Below are 16,602 nucleotides of genomic sequence, written 5' to 3'. Positions count from 1 at the left end.
GTTGTATCAATGTTGCAATCATAGATGCCGCAAACACTTTCATTAACCTTATCCTTCTTTTCTTCCATGGCCTCAACTTTCCTTATGAGCATAGTCACTTTACACTTAAGATCATCCTCTTCTTTCAAGAGATACAATCCACCTTTCTCCTTTAATTGAGTCGGCCTAGACGTAGTGTTTGACTTTGGGTAATAGTCCCATGATTGTGTTTTTTCAGTAAGACTATCGAGGTAATCCCATACCTCGTCAACATTTTTATTAATGAATTCTCCATTACACATTGTTTCGACCATTTGGCGTATGAAAGATGTCAGTCCATCATAGAAAAAATTTGTAATGCGCCACGTTTCAAAGCCATGTTGTGGGCATGAACTGACTAAATCCTTGAACCTTTCCCAACATTGGTAAAATGTTTCATCCTCCTTTTGGGTGAAGTTCATGATTGCTTTTCTAAGGGTAATCGTTTTATGATGTGGAAAGAATTTCTTTATAAATTCCCTTTGCATATGATTCCATGTGCCAATGGATCTAGGACGCAGTGAATGTAACCACGTCTTAGCCTTCTCTTTTAAGGAAAAAGGAAAGAGTCTCAGCCTGACTGTGTCCTCAGACACATTTTGAAAATATAAAGTGGCTCTGATCTCATCAAACTCTTTCAAATATAGATATGGTTCTTCAGATTCAAGCCCATGGAACTTAGGAAGGAGTTGGATAACCCCTGGCTTGATGTCCATATGTCCTGTATTTTCAGAAAAAATCATGCATGAGGGCGTACTCACCCCCGCTGGTTGTAAATAATCTCGTAAGGTACGTTGCGGGGGTGTTTGATATATCTCATTCTCATCCTGAATGTCCTCCACCCTAGGTTGGGGTAGAAGAGGTTGGTTTTCAGCCATCACTTCAATTAACTCAGGGGATTTCGAGTGGTGTATAGTCCTGCGATGGATAGTCAACCCCTCAACCAATCCTCCTTCAGTCAAGAGATGTCGAGTGTTGTCACGGGCCCACTTGGGCATGAAACACTCGCAGCCCTCAATCAAATTCGAAACCTAATCCTAAGAAAGAAAAATAAAATCTAGAAAGAAAGATAGAGTTGGAAAGAAGTTACCAAATTGAAAGCCCTAAGTAACAACACCTGCAAAAGAAAACAAAACAAGTCAGTTTCTAAAGAAAATGTTTAGAATTAGAAAATCCTTAAAAAGGAAGATAGAAATAAACTAGTTTCTAATAGAAGAAATTCCTAAAAGAAAGTGGAAATTTCTAAAATAAATTAGGAAAGTCCTAAACTAGAAAGTAAGTTACTAAAAGAGATCTGAAAAATTGAAAGTAGAGAAAGAACTTACCGAATTAGAAATTTCTATCTTAAAGGCCTACAAAATAGGAAAGTTAGTTTCTAAACAAAAATTCTATAAGTAGAAAATTAGGAAATAAAATTAGATTCTAAAAGAGTTAGAATTAGAAAGTTACTAAAAAACAAAAATAGAAAGTTAATTTCTAAAAAGGGAAATAACTAACCTAGTTTCTAAAAACAAAAGAGGAAAGTTTCTAAAAATAAACTATTTCCTACAAATAGGAAAATACTAGAATTAGAAAATTTCTAAAATTTAAACCCTAATTTTAAAAGTAGAAAAAGTAGAGAAATTAGGAAGGAATTTTCAATTTAGAAACTTATGTCAGGATCCTACAAAACAGGAAAACAAGTTAGTTCTAGAAATCAAATAAAAATCTAAAACTAAAGTTAGTCAAATTCTAATCTTAAACTAATTCTAAACCTAATTAATTTCAGGGAATCGCAACCGTCAGTCCCCGGCAATGGCGCGAAAAACTTGTTCACTCCCCAAGTATAAGGTTGTGATGTAGTAATAAACTCGGTGAGATCGAGGTCGAATCCCAAGGGACTGATACTTGTACGTTACCTGAAACTAGGTAGAAATAGAACTAGCCTAAGATGAAATCTAAATCGAATGGCCTTTAGGGAATAATTGTGAAATAATTATGTAAAACTTAAGAAAATCATAATTAAGAAACTAGGGATTCAGAGGATCCACTTGTAGAGATCAGGGAGATCTTATGCCTGCTTCAAGAATCATGAAAATTAAATTGAACTTCCTCTGATATAATTTTAAAGAGATGAAAGGTATATGAATTAGAATGGATTCCATCACCAAACCATGCCTAGGAGACAAAGCAAACAACAAAATTAAACTAATTACTAACCAATCAATCAATGTATGAAGGTTAGGAAGGGTACCGCTATCCAACCATGCCCAGGAGACGATGGTGAACAACAGGGCTTCCTAACGTCATACACATAAAAGAAAAGGAACATGCTCAAAGTCATCGCAGACCCATTGTAATTTTAGTCACAACAGACCATTAAAAACTAAAAATATTTCCATTATAAAATTAAATCAAAAATCCCTTTAATCTAAACAAAAGGCACAAGCAATATCTCTCCCATCAGACTACAAGCTTCACCTCTTAGCCCTAGCTAAGAGGTTTAACTAATCATGACCATGATTTAACTCACCTCTCAAAACATAAAATCAGGACAGGGAGAAGAAAAAACTGTTAAACAGCTCCACGTCCAGCTCCATGTCCAGCACTGAATGCCCACACGTCTCCTTTAATCCCCACTGGGGTCCATCCCTTGCCTTGGTGAATTCTGAGTGTTAAATCTATGCTTTTAGTACCCTGTTTCAATCCAAGCTCGTAAATACAACCTACATCACAAACACGATTAAATTGACCATTAAACAGTACCAAGTTCGTAAATCTAGGCAATAATTGGGGTCTGATATGCAATATTTGACCCTCAACATGCATGATTAGACAGGCCATTATTAGTCCAATTACAATCGGCCGGTTTAATAAAGCTCACGGTCACTATGGGGGGCTCGTCACCCAGCATAGACCGACAACTCGGGCATAGTGTCCCATGACCACTATCCCCGACCTATGAGTCTACCACCTTAGGGTATTGATATAACCCATTAAAACGTGGCCAATCAATTCTCAATGTATGGGAAAATATCATTGTATGTTGAGTGGGAATGAATGTCAAAGATACTAAATACAACGATTAAAAAAGGGTCGGTAGGCATGCCGTAAACACGAATAAGCAACGACAATAAAGACGTCAAATGGTTCATCCCACAAATCACCCCATATATGGTAAGTCCCATGAATAAATTGCCACTAACATAACCTCCATATTGAGGGTCTATTTCTAGCACAATAAATCTCATTATACCCTAAGTACAGACTTTCTTTCTTAAATAGAGGTTCACCTCACAGCCTAGAGAGATTCTGATTCATATGTGTCTTGCAAACAGTACAATAGCATATCCAAGTGGTATAGAGATCAAGTATCGAACTAGGATACCATTCTAATAAAGTACAACTTAGGTACAAATGTAAATATAAATCAAGAATTATTAAATGAATCAAGGTCTAGCATATGCATCCGATATTCATGATCAATTCTCAAACATATATCTAAGTAAGCTAATCATATAATTAATCAAACTCTAGGGCATAATTTATAATCAATTTAAAAGCTATCCTTGATCTAATTTAGAGATGGAAAGCTTAAGGGGAAGAAATCATCACCTGAAGGGTTGTAGTCTTTTCTTTGGTTCAAGTTCTTGTGGTTGTCTTGTGGCCCAATATCACACAACGATTTCCTACGGTCATTCCCGATTTAATAGTATATATCAGATAAGTATTAATCAAGGTCTTCAGCTATCAACTGGCATACTGAGTGGAGTTCCTCGTTTCAACACTTGAGGTTTTGGTATCGATCCCTAGTGAGGGTGGAGAATATGGAGTGTGTGTATTGACATGGGTGTGTACTAACAAGCTAAACCACCCTCGTATCAAGGTGATTAGGCCTACCAACTTTGGCCCAACCAGGCGGCCTAGATTTAGGCCTGAAATTGTCCCTGCCTAAGGCCCGAACTGGGCCTGGCTTGGCCCATTATCTACTGCCCATTAATAGCCTGAACTGTGCCTGAACTAGGCCCAACTGCTGTTGGCCACTGATGGAGCAGGGCTCGGCCTGCTGGCCATTTCCAGGGCCCTTGCTAGCCCAGACCGGCCTGACCCCATTGTGGATGTAGTGTGGCCCATTGAGATTTTTCTTAGGTGCGGCCCACTGGAATCTATGGTGTGGCCCACTGAGATCTCTCTCAGGTGCGGCCCACTATGATTTATGGTCAGGCCCACTGAAATCTATCTCAGGTGTGGCCCACTGTGATTTATGGGGAGGCCTACTAAGGTTTATGTTGTGGTCGGTAAGGTTTTAACTGAGGGCAGCCCACTGAGTTTGAACTTAATGCGGCCCACTGAGTTTGTTAGGTACAGCCCATGTCTGTGGCTGGGCTGTATGGCCTGACCCAACTGTTTGGCCCACCGAGCTTGTTGGTTCTAGACCAGATTGCGGTCTAGATTAGGGGTTGCATTTGGCCCACATCTCAGCCTAGCTCAGTGGCTGAGACTCAGCTCAAACCCGGCCCAGCGTGTGGCTGAGTTCGGTTGGGTCCGGTCCAGGTTGTGGTCCGAAACGGCTGCTGGAACAGGCCTGTAGACCTCTCGTTGTTCTTGCATTGGGCTGGGCTGGACCAGCACAACGAATCCGATGCTTTGTAGGTTTATGGGCTTTACTCAGCCCAGAATTCGCTGGACCGCCGAGTATAGTCTCGCACGACTCAAAGCGTCTTTCTGGCTTGGGTTTTTCGCTAGCTGAACCCACCCAAAGCTGAGTGGGCATGCAACTGACCGGCTTCTGACCACATCCTTAGCTGCTGACTCTATTCCAACCCGCAGAGCCTGCCGGTAGTGGCTTCAACAACCGAGGTTGGTCTGGTGTGATAAAGGCGGGAGGAGGTTTTGTTTAGAAAGGGGTGGCTTGGGTGTTACCTATTCACGACACCTGTCTGATGGGCTCATTGTGCTAACTCGACGGCTATCGGACCAGCAACGGCTTCTGCCCTGCTTCCCAAGGATCGAGAATACCAATCCATGGCCCCCTCCTGGTTATCCCTGGCTCATACTATCCTGACTCAATCCGAGCTGAACGGAGTGACTCAGGGCAGTGTGGCACCGATTCGAGAAAGCTCACACCCTATCTCCCTACTTCTCTCTCTCTCTCTCTCTCTCTCTCTCTCTCTCTCTCTCCCTTTTTCTTCCTCTATAGAGGTGCTACTTGTCTGCACTGATTCGACTTGATCTGAAGCAGTTGATTCGACTCAGTACGGCACTGAGTTCACGCCTATCCTTCGTTCGACCACTCTCTCTCCTCTCCCTTACTCTCACTCGTTTTCTCTCTGCCCTTCTTAGTGGGAATCACGAGACGATGGCCCGAATTTATAGGGCTGCAATACGTGCGGACGACCCATCCAACGGTCGAGCTTTATAACTGAATGCACGCTCCCCATCCCTTCCCTCAGTTGCATGGAGAAAATCCATCATGAGGGATGGATTCCTCTCACCAAGGTCATCCGGAAAAGTACTCTAGATCAGTGAGTGGGGCCCATGCAAATCTGATGGGTTTTTGACTTAACAGGGAAGATGATAGGGCCTATTATGGCCGATTTTTTTTCATGGTTTATTCTTGCGATCTGGTCCGTTTAAACGAGCTAGATGGGGCCGCTGATCACTGCGAGGCCCTCTTTTCTGGCTGTCCATCGGCATTTCAGCCATCTCACAAGATTTTTCCACTGATCGCCCCTTCTCACGAGATGAGAACTTCCTTCGAGCGAAAATGGTCTTTGCCCTAGAAGGGAAGGCGGGGATCGCTCCACGTGGCCCAGGGAGGGGTCTGGATCACAACAGCTATTGTTTCCCGAAAGGAAAATGTTCCCCCATGCCTTTCTCTTCTACAGGCGGTTGCCCTCTAGTTTCTGGCAACGGGAGGACGGCATGGATAATCCTTCGGATGAGCGGCCATGATGGAAGGAGGGAATCTTACGTGGCTTTCCACATGACAGTGGAGAGGATGATCTTCTCTTAGTAAGGGATCCACAATCCCTCTTGCACCAACCACCCCAACGTCTATGTTCGCGTGCATGGGGCCACTCTGACGGATGGCCCTGATCGGATTCTTCACCTGAACACGATGAGTGACTCGGATTTCCATGGTGGGCCTTAGCCTGGGTGGACCAGATCACCCGATTTGAATTCTTATTGGTGGGAAGCCGCGCGAGAGAAATCTCTCTCCTTTTTACATCGTTTGACCCGATGACGGGTTTGGTGTATGGCGTGTGCACGTCTTTGGTGCACATGTGTTGGGTGCATGGGGCCCACAGTGATGTTTGCGATGAATCCAATTAGTTCATAAGTCTTTGTGGGGCCAACTAGGCCATCTGACCAAATATGCGACAGATCCAATGCTTTGGTGGGCCATTCTCCCAATTTCACTTTTTTTTAGCTCTAATTGCAGATTCATGTTAGTCTGATGGTCGGATCATCTTGAAATTGAACATCAACGGTTGAAAAGGGTTCTAATGATCCTAAGGAATATTCGGGCATGTTATAGGGGTTAATCTGTAACACAGGTGGGCCATACATCTTAATTTTATGAGCTTTACTGATTACGACCGATAGTTAATGGTCGGATAATTCCGAATTTAAATATTAGCGGTTAACAGGGTCCTAGGGATTTGCCTGAGTGATTAGGATGCTTTATGGTCCACTATGGATTGTCAGATGATCAAGCTCGGGATTAGATCGATCCGTAATCTAAACCGTTAGACGATCCCAAGACTCAATGGTTGATTTTAAGGTTTACATCATCGATCAATGGCCTTGGATCAATTCACACAACTAATCACTCGATGATATCGGGTCCTATTTTAAGGTGGATCGTGTGAATAAGTGGCCACAAATGATAATCCCTAGTAGTTAACTATAAGATTTGAAATTCCACCGTCTCATTGGTTTCAAATTGTTAATCCACACCAATCCCATGGTTGGATGACTTTCATTGTTAGTTATGGATTAGTTGATTGGTAGATCTATGGGTTTCAGTTTCAGTATGGCATGATGGTCCACCCTAAGAGTCAATGGTTGGATATCTTAACTATACGTGAAGGTTATTCCATGTAGATTGGTCTCGTGGTCGATCATGGGTCGATCGGATGATGGTTTGTGATGCAATCCTACTACGAACAATCGAGGGTCAGTTCGAGGTGGATTGACTTTAGACCTTACAGTTTCGTCGTAGGTCATTCTAGCCTAAACTCAGACAGTCACAATGATCAACTGCTATAATTCGTGTATCTACTCCTTAACTAACTTTAACTATTATGTGGGCCATAACACATGAATACCTGATTACTAATTTTCGACATCCTAATCATTCAACCACCCCATCAGTTGGATCGACGCATATCGAGTTATTAATAACCCTAAGGGTTCTTTAACGAGTGTTTAGGCGTGATCCAAGGGTTGAATATGAGCCCAAACAATCTGATTTGCGTCTTCAAAGGATGGACCATTCAAGGAATGTTGTAAACCTGACGAATGGTGGATTTAGACTAGAATGAACATAGATGTTCAAATAAGTTAGGTTGGTACGTACTAACTTGGGTTACTCGGTAGCACCCAAGTACGGGAAGGTACGGGGCGTTACAGCTAACGGGGTAGGTTGACTCAGCGAATTGAATGGGTGAGTTGACTCACCGAGTTGACTCAAGACTTTAGGGTTTTGGGCTTCTAGGGTTTAGGGTTAGGCTGACTAGGTTAACTGGGTTTAGTAAATTGAATGGGTTGACTAAATTAAGTTTGGGTTTAGGATTGGGGTTTGGTTGATCATCCATTAGTTCAAAGTCAATCAGCTTATCAACCCGGGGTGGGGTGTCTACAATTAGATGACATAAGAATTCATAGTGGGTCCCACATTAGTGGACCCCACACAGTTAGATGGTGTAGATATATAAAACATGCTACAAGGTGGTCCTAAAGGAAGGTCTCAATAGTGGGCACCATGACCCACTATTTTGTGTGGTGCGGTCTGTCATGCCCCAAACTCGGAAACCGGGCTCACAAGATTTCCGATTGCCCCAAACTTTCATAAAATTTGTGTAATTTCTGTTGCTTATGTAGGTATGAAAAGCCTTGCACTCAGTATCTTTGTTTGATTGAGACAAAGAACCCAAATTTGGCAATTGTTTCAAAGAAGACCATGCAGCCATTGCTGCATTCTTCTCAGATTGCTTCTTTGTCTTTGCTGGTTCACCTGCTAGGATTTCTTTTCAAGTTTTTGCTGTCTTGGATTTTGCACTTGAATGTCTTCCTTTGTTTAACTTCAGAAAACATCATCAATATTTCAGGTGTCTCACTCAAGAATGAGGATTAAGTTTCTTTTGTGACTCTTGTCTACAAGCATTACTCAAAAATGTTCAAGTGATATTTATGGTTTTGTTATTAAATCTTCTTTTGCAGACTTGTTTTTTCTGCCAATTTGGCCATTCGTTGGTGCGCGCTGACGATCTTACACTCTGTATGGGTTTCATCATGGTATGCAATATCTTGAAACTTACTATATATTGGCTGGTTTGTGTTTTGTTCCTTATGGTTTGGAAGAGAGCTTTATGTTTCACACTCTTGTTCCCTCTTTATGAATGACTTTCTTTGCAAATAAAACTTAAAAGACTCTGTTTTATGGTTTTGAAGAGAGCTTTATGTTTTGCACTCTTGTTTCCTCTTCATGAATGACTTTCTTTGCAGATAAAACTTAAAGAACTCTCTTCCTGTGCATCCTTCACTTCTTCTACTACTTAATTAGTTTTTGATTTTCTGGGTGGCTTCTTTTATTTTTTGGTAAACTATGCCTTCAAAAAATAGCTCCAATGGTTTGTGTCCTTCCATTGGGAGGTTTTGAGTACATTACCTCAACTAATTATTTTTGCTCCTATTTCTTGTTTATTCATGACAGAACCACAATCTTGCGCCAAAATATGATTTCCACAGCTATATGATTCACTCTATGGAAGAGGAGTTCAAAATGATTGTTGGTGTGAGGTGAGCTACAAATGTCTTAAGATTTCTTTTTGTACTTTTTGAAAAATGACTAAAATCATTAAAGCTCCAAAAAACAATACAAGGCACCAAGAAGCGATGTTGTCATTAAAGCTAGCTCCAAAAAACAATACAAGGCACCTTCTAGTCAGTTGCTCATGTATCATTCATTGAAGCATGCAAAGAACTCTTTCTACATCTCTGTATTGACTATCTAGGAAAGTTAAGGGTACAATGCGAGCATGTCTTTCCGCAAAAAAGACTGGTCTAGTGATCATGTCAGTCTCAGGTCTGAGAAAAATGGATGGCAGAAAAAATGTCCAATGTTCCATATTCAACATACATTCTGCCAACATGATGTGGACTGGCCTGATTTTTTTTGTTTAGCGTATGCTCATTGTGCCTCTGACCTGATTAATTGCCTGGGTGTCGCATACATGTGGCATCCACCACATGTGAGAGATTGCACTTCGCATTCCTTGTCTGTATTTATTATGCAATGAGGTTTTCTTATACTGTTCCCAGCTAACATGCTTGTCATGTTGAATGCATTGCAGTGCACCACTTTGGGGATTTGTTGTTGCTTTCATGTTGTTTAACATAAACGGTTAGGCATGTTGTTTAGGACATGATTGCTTATGCTGGTTTTTTGTCTTGCGAGATGTAAGTTGCCCTATCGTCTTTACTAATATAGAATGTTCTAGATTATTTATATTGTCAATTGATTTTTTTAACCATATATCTGTTTCATAATCTGTGGCTCTCTTAATTATTGGATTGACCTGATTCTTTGACTGTGGACGTCAGCATAATGGGACCCTTGTGATGGATGGTCCAATCCCGTACCTTTATGCGACCATTCAGACGTGTGTAGGCTTAGCGAAGCTCCTTTTTTCTTGTAATATGGCTTTTCTTTCTTTCTTTCTTTCTTTCTTTCTTTTTTCTTCTTCTTCTGCCCCTCTCTCGCCCATGTCTCCAATGATAGTCCAAGTAAAATCCTTTTGATGTTGATGCAGATTGACTTGTAGCAATCTGCTCCAACCACAACGTGATCGAACACTGAGCTCTGATTTTTCAATCAAATGTTGCCACAACACACATCATCTTGATTTTGGTAAAGAGACTGCATGGTGGGGACCACCTATGAACACAGATAAAGTACTAGCTTCTATATATAGTCTTTCTTTTCATGTACATCACAAATTGTGCTAGCTATGTTTTAGGGGTCATTTGGCAACCTAGAATTTAGAAATTACTAAAGAATTTATTTCTAGGAAACAAATTCTCCGAGAAATTGAATTTGTTGGTCTGGAAACTGGGATTAAAATTCGGCAGATTCTAGAAATGTACTTGGAAACTTGGAATTCATTACCTTGGAATGTCCACTTATATGACAAATTAAAGAAATATTCACATTTCCCTAGGGATTTGCAAGCTTCCCTTAGGCCAAGAATTCAAGAACTAGCCTTTTTTCTGGAATTGGCTTGATAACTTGATAGGATTTGTATCCATAATTAGTTTATTCTCTCTCTTTTAATTTTTCTTAGTTGACATAGTTATTTTTTATTTTTTATTCTTATGGCGTAAATTGATGATTTAGTAGATGAAATGACTTGTGTTTTTTGAAAACCAATCAATGCAGGAGTTGGAAATTGAGGATCTTGCTAATTTGAATCCTCTGTTTTGATGTACCCCATGGCTTATTTTCCCATTTTTGGAATCCACTTCTATTTCCCTTTGTCACCTCTATATCTAGCTGTAGACACTTTATCAACATCTCATTAGTTTATATAAAAAAAATCAAATTCTTCAGCCTCAACTTCACCTAATCTCGTGCTATTTTCATGTGCTCAAGTTTTTGATATGTTTGTTTATCTATATGTTAGAAAGATGATCTTTTAGAACTGTGATGTCCTATCTACAAAGTAATCCAAAATTTTCATGCATAGGTCTTTGGGGACAATTTATGGGTTCTGTCACAAGGTAGTTAATCACACATCCTAGAATTGATCATTTCTTGATTGTTGAATTCTAGTATCTTGATCTATTAGCTGCAATTTCAAGGCCATGTGTGCTAATTTATTTCTACTTGTAAAAATCTACATTTGTATTCCTCTCTCTCTCTCTCTCTCTCTCTCTCTCTCATGTACACACCGAATATCTTCTGTTCTTGGCATTAAGACCTATTCAGACATTCAAATGGGAATAAGTCTCCTGCATGGATTTGTAATTTATTCAGACACCTCTTACTTACATCTTTGGTTGCATTTTTCTCATCTTAAAAATGACTATAGGGTTGAAGAATCATAACACATCATCCCATATGTATACCTCGTGTCCGACTGTAGCTATCTACAGGCAAGGTTCCTGTACATATAGCCCGCTCGGGCATTTCTCCATTTGTTTTCTTTTGTAGCCACTTGTAGTTTAGTGTATGGGGTTCCAAAGATGTATGTTCCAAGACCATGAATACAGTCAACTCTCCTTCAATGATTGTGCTTCTGTAATGGATACCATAAAATGGGTAGATGCAATATTTTCACTGTATTATGGATCTCACATGGTAAAGCTATTTTCCATAATACATTCTTTTTGCTATTTTGTTTTGCAAGTTTTAGGCAGGGATGAATGGGAGTTAGATAAATGGATTTTATTTATTTATTTATTTATTATTATTATTTTTTTGTATTTGAAACTATTCAATTTATTATTATAAATATTATTTTAATATGGGACCAGTGGCGACACGCAGCTAATCCAGTGTGTTGTGTATTCTCATCACTACCGCACTGGGGCCTACACTGGTGATAGAAGATCAGGTGGATCGGGGACGTTCACCATAATATGAGCTGGTGTGAATGTTATTTAGTCATTGTGTTGCCTCACTAAGCTTTTGTTCTTTGGCTTTCTTAATAATAAGGGTATTCCCATTGACTGCACCTAACGAAAATGAAAGTTAGAGAGGCTACTTGCAAAAAAGATCTGAAAAGGCAAATGACCCTTTTGCCAGTTGAAGGGCTAGTCGTATATAATATAGATATTGGCAGTTTATAATGTATGCATGATTAGTGGACTGCCATCATCTTTTAGAAAGTGCATCATGATATTACATCTTAACCAACCAATGAATGACCCAACCTACATTGCCCATGTTTCATGGAGAGAGTTAGACCGTCCATCTGATTACCAATATTATAGATGGCCAGGTTCAAATACACATGGATTAAATGATTCTAGCCTAACCGTGCTGAGAATGAAAATGGTTAATTTGCCTATTAGCTGGCGTCCAGCACAACCACCAGTAAAAGTGTATAAACTGCCGGTAAATCCCACATGAAGTGGCGGCCGGCACAACCGCTGGTAAAGGAAGCTGACTGCCGGTAAAACCTTTACCAACGCAGGCTTTACCGGCTGTTACTTGACCGCGGGCAAAGGCTTTGCTGCGGTTTTCTGGGCCTTTACCGGCAGTTTTAGTGTAATTTAAATGAAATCAAAGTTTCAGGAGCCTCAAAATGATGTATTTATCATATCTACACTATTGATCCATTTGATGAGATCATTTTAGATTTTAGTCCTAAAAATGAGTAATTTCCAAGGCTCAAGTGGACCACACCACAAATAGTTGTGAGACAATGATTTTCACCATTAAAATATTCGTAGGGCTCACATTAATGTTTAATTTTCATCCAACCTGTTCATAAAGTCACACAGACATGGATGACTAGAAAAAACAAATATCATATTAATTCAAAAATATATGTGACCCCTCCAAGGTTTTCAATGGCAGGCCTTCAATCCTCCACTACTGTTTATAGTGTGGTCCTTTTGATTTTTTAATGTCTTATTTTTAAGCTCAAGCCTTATGACTATCTCACCAAGTGACAGACCTCAGGTAAATGGTCTACTAGTGTAGTAGCCGGGAGATTGAGAGTATTATACATCAGTCTCTTCACATAACAAATGGAACTGTGATATGTCAATCAGAACTCTCCATCTAGTGGGCCTCATTATCGTAGCCAATGCTTCAAAAATGACACTAAATAGTCAATCATATCTGTCAGTTTATTCATTCATCCGAACTTAATTTTTGACAATTGATATATTTCCTTGACTACAATATCTTTCAAGGACACTTTCTAAACGGTTATAGTCATCCGATAGCAGTACCCACTTAGATGAACAGTCACGATTTACACACATTCTCATTGCAAGTGTACCCTTAGAAGATAGCAGCCTGTATATTCCCGTTATTCCCGCATGATGAGATTATCCTCCTTGAAATAATGACAACTGCCCGTTAGCAGGTCGCGATTTCTCAGAAATTCTTCTAATTTTAAAAGATTTATTTATTATTATTATTTTTTAAATGTTTTTTTTGATACTCTGACTTGGTATTATAATCCATACACGGGCACTAGAAATTTATATACATGGCAAACATTAAACATATATTGAACTGTTGAAATTGTGGAACATACTTGAGATGTTTTCTTCATAGGATGTTACGTCAATTTCATCACAGGAATAGACGATTTATGGAACATTAATAAACGGATGTACTGAAAAATAACAATTAATAAGACGAGAGAAGAGTGGTATGGTTGATCCAAACCGTCCATCTTGTAATCCCTAACAAAAATCACGTATTTGGTAAAAATAAAATCTAATCGATTCACCTATTCATAAGGAATTTGTCCATTAAATAGACGGTCTAAGAATTATAGAGATTGTGATTGATGTCTAAAATTGTTCCTTAAGATTAATGTTTTGTTAACCATACATCTAAGCTTGTGATCAAAATCTGTGCGGTCTGCCTTAAGTGCCTGCGTATCATTCATCATTGTGCCGAGTATCAAAGTTTTTTTTTTTTCCTCCAAAAGTAGGCCGTTAGAGAAAGTAGTATAGCGGTCCAAATCCCAAACATTTAACTAATGAGCTGGCCGTGGGCTTCGTCGGGCCCAATATGTGGGCCCGACAGAACCTGACAGTTTTATGCAGAGACGACGCGGATTTCCTGCGAAAGCCTTTCGCAGGAAGTTCCTGCGCAAGGATGCTGGGTGGGACCCACCAGCATGTTTTTGGAAAATATACTCCGTTCATCCGTTTTGCAAGCTAATTTCAGTACAAGCAACAGAAAATGAGTGGATGCAAGACTCAATTGGGTCACACGAGAGGAAACAGTAGGGATTCAGTGAGAACCGTTGAAACATTCTTATGACCATAAAAGCTTTGTTTCAGGCTAAATTTTTTGTATTTTCACTTCATCCCTGTGATAATGACCTTATAAACGGTTTGGATGGCATATAAACATCAAGGTGGAGCCCAGGAAGGTTTCAACGGTAGGTATTTCTTTCCCCAAATTTCCCTCTGGTGTGGCGCACATTAGTTTTGGAACCACCTCGATTTTGGTCGATTTTCCCAAAATGAGCTCACCAAACGGATGAACGGAGTATATTTCCCAAAAACATGGTGGTGGGCCCCACCCAGCATCCTTGCGCAGGAACTTCACGCGAAAGGCTTTCGCAGGAAATCCGCGTCCCGTATAAGTACGGCTGTATATGCGAAAATTGAAACTTCTACACGCTCTTCCTCTCTTCTCTTCTCTTTTCATCTTACCTTCCAAGAAAACCATAAAAAGGAAGATTGAAAGATTGAAAGAGAGATGGGGAAGAGAAAAATTCCAATGGCGAAAATCGAAAAGAAATCATCTCTTCTCGTTTGTTTCTCGAAAAGAAGACAGGGTCTTTTCAAGAAAGCTTTTGACCTATGCTCTCTCGGAGGCTCCCACATTGCCATTCTCGCTTTCTCTCCGGCCGGTAATCCCTTCACCTTCGGTCATCCATCCTTCGATTCCGTCATCGATCGGTACATCGAACAATGCAGCGGCAGCAATGACAACTTTCCCTCTCCTTCCTCATCAGCCCTTGGATCGTCTCATTCCGTTGCCCATCTTGATGGTTTAAATCAACGTCTTTTCGACATCCAGTGGCAGCTCGATGAAAATGTGGAGAAGAATCGTCGACTAAAGGAAGGAAACCCTAAACGGGGATGGTGGGATTTGGATGTTGAGGATCTTGATGTGGGCCAGCTGGAGACGTTTCTATCAGAATTGCAAAAATTCAGGGAAGTTGTGGCATCACGTGTTGTGGAGGCTATCTCTGAGGAGGGTTTGGAGAAGAAGGAGAAAGTTGCACGTGAGATGAAGGCTTTTGAGGGTTTGGTGAAGAAGGAGAAAGTTACGCGTGACATGAAGGCTTCTGAGGGTTTAGAGAAGAAGGAGAAAGTTGGACGTGACATGAAGGCTTCTGAGGGTTTGGAGAAGGAGACGGTAGGGTTTTGGGATATGGTTTCACGTGACATGAAGGCTTCTTCGAGCAAGAAGGATTTAGAAGAGGAGGTAGGGTTTTGGGGTAAGCAGTGTTTGGAGGAGGAGGTTGGGTTTTGGGATAAACAGAGTCTGAAAGAGGAGGCTGGGTTTGGGAGTTCCAAAAACAGCATTTTGATTGGAGATGAGGAATTTTTATTCTAAAAGGGTGTCATGGTGATTTTCTTCTTTTATTTTATATATTTTTTATTTGGAGGTGGATTATTTTATTTCATCACCTTGTTTTATTGTTTTATTATTACTGTCAATATACAATAAAATGTCATCAAAAGTTCAAATGAGTTCACCTTTTCCTCTAATGAATTTATCATGTGTAGGGTCTAAATGAGAGTTCATGCACTGTATCTACCCGTAGGGCCACTTGTGTTAAATTGGGATACTTAGAGAGTCAAATTAATGCAGGGGCACACTTGGGGTGGCCTGTGGATTGCAGGGGCACACTCGAGGTGGACCGCCTGCATAATTTATAAATTTGTGGCCGTGTGAGATGGATGACTTGTTTGAAGTAGAATCCATGAATTTGGAGTCCACGGGAGGGTGAAACCCATGAGGAGGATTTGGCAGATGACTTAACTCACCTGAGGTATGAGATAAATGATTAATTCGTCATCCTCTATCAATTCGAGCTTTTAGAGAAATTGGTTAATTGTCATGCATTACAAATTCATTCATATAGACCGTTGATCACTAGGTTTAGTAAAGATCACACTTATCTGAAGAATATAAACCCTTTAATCGATGGTCTTTAATATGGGTGGATAAGATAATTTACATAAATAAATCCAATCAACAATTTGATCCATCGATTTGTTAGGACCCACCATGAATAATTGTCAAGAAATCAAAGTCATCCCATCCATTAATAACCTTAAAAAGACAATGCAAAAATCAAGGATGTATTGGATCATCTTATCAGGATGATATTTGTGTAGCAGCCGACGAAATATGTTTTGTACTTAAAAGGACCATTCATACATTTAAGCTACTACCCCTTATATATAGGGTTTCACCTGGATTATTTATAGCCACGTATGCAATATTTAAGTACCTGCGTATCATCTATCACCAAGCATGAGTACCAAAGATTCTCCGCCCTCTATACTGTACGTGTAAATTAAATTAATCCAATCCGTCCATCGGGTAGGAAACCCTGTTAGAACCGTATGTGCAGAAGATCAGCCAAAATATAAAATAAA

General features: G+C 40.1%; 1 protein-coding gene, 1 long non-coding RNA gene and 1 other non-coding gene across 3 annotated transcripts; all 3 read left to right on the top strand.

The window, feature by feature from the left end:
* The first annotated feature begins 351 nt into the window (after nucleotides 1-351).
* On the top strand, nucleotides 352-458 carry LOC131222014 (small nucleolar RNA R71). The gene has a single exon (XR_009159723.1). It is a non-coding gene; the product is annotated as a small nucleolar RNA R71 (small nucleolar RNA).
* An 8,886-nt stretch (nucleotides 459-9,344) lies between these two features.
* LOC131221912 (uncharacterized) lies at nucleotides 9,345-11,612 on the top strand. Its single transcript, XR_009159660.1, has 3 exons — nucleotides 9,345-9,525; nucleotides 10,038-10,179; nucleotides 11,316-11,612. It is a non-coding gene; the product is annotated as an uncharacterized LOC131221912 (long non-coding RNA).
* A 3,071-nt stretch (nucleotides 11,613-14,683) lies between these two features.
* Nucleotides 14,684-15,550, top strand: LOC131220336 (agamous-like MADS-box protein AGL61). The gene has a single exon (XM_058215283.1). The coding sequence runs from the start codon at nucleotides 14,684-14,686 to the stop codon at nucleotides 15,548-15,550; it is 867 nt and encodes a 288-aa protein (XP_058071266.1).
* Nucleotides 15,551-16,602: the final 1,052 nt, after the last annotated feature.

This window comes from Magnolia sinica, chromosome 12, assembly GCF_029962835.1.
Source record: "Magnolia sinica isolate HGM2019 chromosome 12, MsV1, whole genome shotgun sequence".
NCBI classification, from domain to species: domain Eukaryota; kingdom Viridiplantae; phylum Streptophyta; class Magnoliopsida; order Magnoliales; family Magnoliaceae; genus Magnolia; species Magnolia sinica.
This window is presented reverse-complemented; position numbering and strand designations above follow the sequence as displayed.